This window comes from Nanorana parkeri, unplaced genomic scaffold (assembly GCF_000935625.1).
Source record: "Nanorana parkeri isolate BGI_ZX_2015 unplaced genomic scaffold, ASM93562v1 scaffold524, whole genome shotgun sequence".
NCBI classification, from domain to species: Eukaryota; Metazoa; Chordata; class Amphibia; order Anura; family Dicroglossidae; genus Nanorana; species Nanorana parkeri.
In genome coordinates, this window is record NW_017306792.1 from 799688 (window position 1) to 802704 (window position 3017).

The following is a 3017-nucleotide window of genomic DNA, read 5'->3' on the forward strand; positions in this document are numbered from 1 at the left end:
TTTTTTTTTCTTTTTTTACCTCCACCGCTCCAAGCTTGCTCCTGTGATGGAGTGCAATCTCAATACAAACTAGTAGTCCATCACTGGAGCCACTTAAAAAAATTAATTTTATTGTTTATCCGATTAACCGATTAATCGAACTTAATAATCGGCTAACTGATAGATTCCTCGTTAAGGTTTCACGAAATGAAAGATTCCATTGAGTCAAGAGATAGCAGTGATTCTGTTAGTGATAGTGAAAGTCGTCCTACACAATAATCCTCCTCTCTCTTTGGTTTATTTTTCTTTATATTTTGTACAGTATTATATTACAGTACAGTATTTTAATCATTTTTATATGAATATTTTTGGGTTGTGGAACGAATCATCTGAATTTCCATTATTTCCTATGGGGAAATTCGCTTTGATATACAAGCGCTTTGGATTACAAGCATGCTTCCGGAACGAATTATGCTCGTAAACCAAAGTATTACTGTATTCCTAATTTTAACACTGACTGGAAACAAAATAGACAACCATCCTACTAAACTGCCATCTTATTTTTCCAAAAAAAATTCCTTTTGGTCAACTTGCTTCCAGCCTCAGAAGATGACACTAAATATATGCCAGAAAAGGTTTTGCAGCTGTATATAAACACATGGGAAATGTAGCATGAAAAATTTATACATGGGCACGGTCTACCAGGCTTTTGTTCTCCATTCTGCAAGGTGGTTTAGATCTCCAAATAACCTATAAAATATTTATTATAGCCTGTCAGTCGGCTGCGGACCAGAATTGGCCCGCGGGCTGGTACTTTGAGACCCCTGATTTAGAACATGTGTAGATAACATACATAACATGTTCAGAATCCTTATAAACACTATGTAAAATATCAGATCGTATTAAAACAACTAAACTTTAAATCAATGTACCTGAAATAGTTTTTATATAATCAGAATAAATAGTTAAACCATACCTGTTGTCCCTGAGGGCTTTGTAATATCTGAGCTACTGCAGCGAGGGTGTCTGTACTGGTTATTTGGGCAATCCATGGGTCAGACATGCTTTGAGATGCATTTGCGGGAGTAACCGGGGTAGCTGGTGTCCCTTATAAAGAAATCATCATATTCTAATTAGAGGCATTATAAATTTCAGGATTATAGAGCTTCTGTACCACACAAACAGATTTCCATTTTATTTACAGTCTTTATAGCAAGTGGAAGATAGAGAGATTGTTGTGAATGAAGAATGAAGACCTTTATTTTATTCACATCCCTAATGAAAAAAACAAACACAGTGGAGTGGCACAAGTATACTTATTTTTACATCCACATTAGAAAGTTAAGGGAAAGTGGTTGTGACACAGATTTAATTTACATTTTAATGAGGCTGGACTACTGTACAAGGATATCTGTAAAAAAATAAGCCAAGGCAACTGGACTTGCTGTATTTTTCCTGAAGACGTTTCACTAGTCATCCGACCAGCTTTTTCAATTCAGAATGACTTGTACAAAAGTTATATGTGAATAAATCAAGTCATTCTGAATTGAGAAAGCTGGTGGGATGACCAGTGAAACGTCTTCAAGAAAAATACAGCAAGTCCAGTTGCCTTGACTGTTTTTTTACAGATATACCATGACCTGGAGGAATGAGAACCTTCACAGACACTGTACAAGGATGTCTAGAAATGTTATCCAGTCCAAACAAATCTTTATATGTGTGTAGTTAAAAACATATTGTATATGAGACATTCAAAGCTAAAGTTTTGAACTGTGAATACATTTTTACATTTCTTTTAGTCAGGTAAATATAAAACATGTTTGCCACATTTAGCAATCAGGGAGAGGTTTAGAGTCGGCTGACTGGACATTTTTCGGCACAAATGAATGAGTCAAAAGAGGGATACACCACCCCCCCTGTCTAAATAACTCTTTATAGAGTATCAATTAGAGAGACGCTCCACGAGTGAGCAGCCACTACTGGGCATACTTCACCAACTTCATGGTCATGGAGGCAACCATTATTATGTTATATATTCCTGTATAATAATAAAGCGCTGCACAAACTGTTGATGCTATATACATCCTGCATAATATTAATAAATAATCTCTAAAATGAGCATTTGTTTTTACATGCAATGAAAAATTTAAATTTGCAAGCATTAAATAATCAAATACATTATAATTCTCCTTTAAGTAACTAACATGAAAAGAAGAGCTTACCAGGTGTATTGCCAACAGCTGCAGCAGTACTAGGAAAGACGGGTGTGACAACAGGGGGATGAATACCAGCAGCCATATCAAGAAGAGGTTGGATAATTTCACTCTTGAAAACATTGTTTTTCTGCCACAGATTCAATACTCTTACAATCTTGCTCTGTATGAAAATACAAAGACAGAGGTTAGGAACATGTAAACCAGAAAGAGCAAGCTGTAAACTACCTATATACCTCATCTTATATGGATCTGCATTTAACACTTAAATATAATTGCAGAGATAATGATTTGAATGTGTTATGCTACAACTTACTCTGGTGTAAGAATATTTGTTTTAATTTGGCTGGAACTTAAAGAGAACCCATAACATCCACCACACTGTACAAACCTTACTAGTAAAGGTAAAGTGCAGGCACCTGGTAGCTACTGCTACTATCTGTGCTTGTCTTCAGTTCCTTAGGCCCAAGGTGTATGCTGGTCTTCAAATACTGTCTCAGCTGACTTTAAACTCTTCTCCCTCCAGCTGATAAGTCCTACTCTTTGTAATTTGTAATGTGTTTTTAATCAGTTTGGTGGACCTGACAAGCGTGCCTTACGGATCAGTGTATAAGTTATATTTCAGTTAAAGGAGAACTATGAGTTGAGTGCTTTTCACTCACCTCATAGTTCTAGCCGACCTGTGACAATGAGACTGTCACAGGTCGGCTCAGTAGATCGGGAAATGAGCGAACACATACCGGCGTTCGCTCGCCTCTCGATCCTGTCACGGCTCTCTGCCGTGACAGGGGAGGGGCTGGATTCCCCCTGTCACTCACGCAGCTG

The 3017-nt window shown here is 37.2% G+C and overlaps 1 protein-coding gene across 1 annotated transcript in view; it reads right to left on the reverse strand.

Annotated features, from left to right (window-relative positions):
- SCAF8 (SR-related CTD associated factor 8) overlaps positions 1 to 3017 on the reverse strand; it is a 78772-nt gene that overhangs the window by 27509 nt on the left and 48246 nt on the right. Inside the window, exons 5-6 of the mRNA XM_018561443.1 lie at positions 2202 to 2355; positions 956 to 1086 (exon numbers count right to left, since the gene is read on the reverse strand). Coding sequence (XP_018416945.1) covers positions 956 to 1086; positions 2202 to 2355 — 285 coding nt within the window. The remainder of the gene's footprint in view (positions 1 to 955; positions 1087 to 2201; positions 2356 to 3017) is intronic.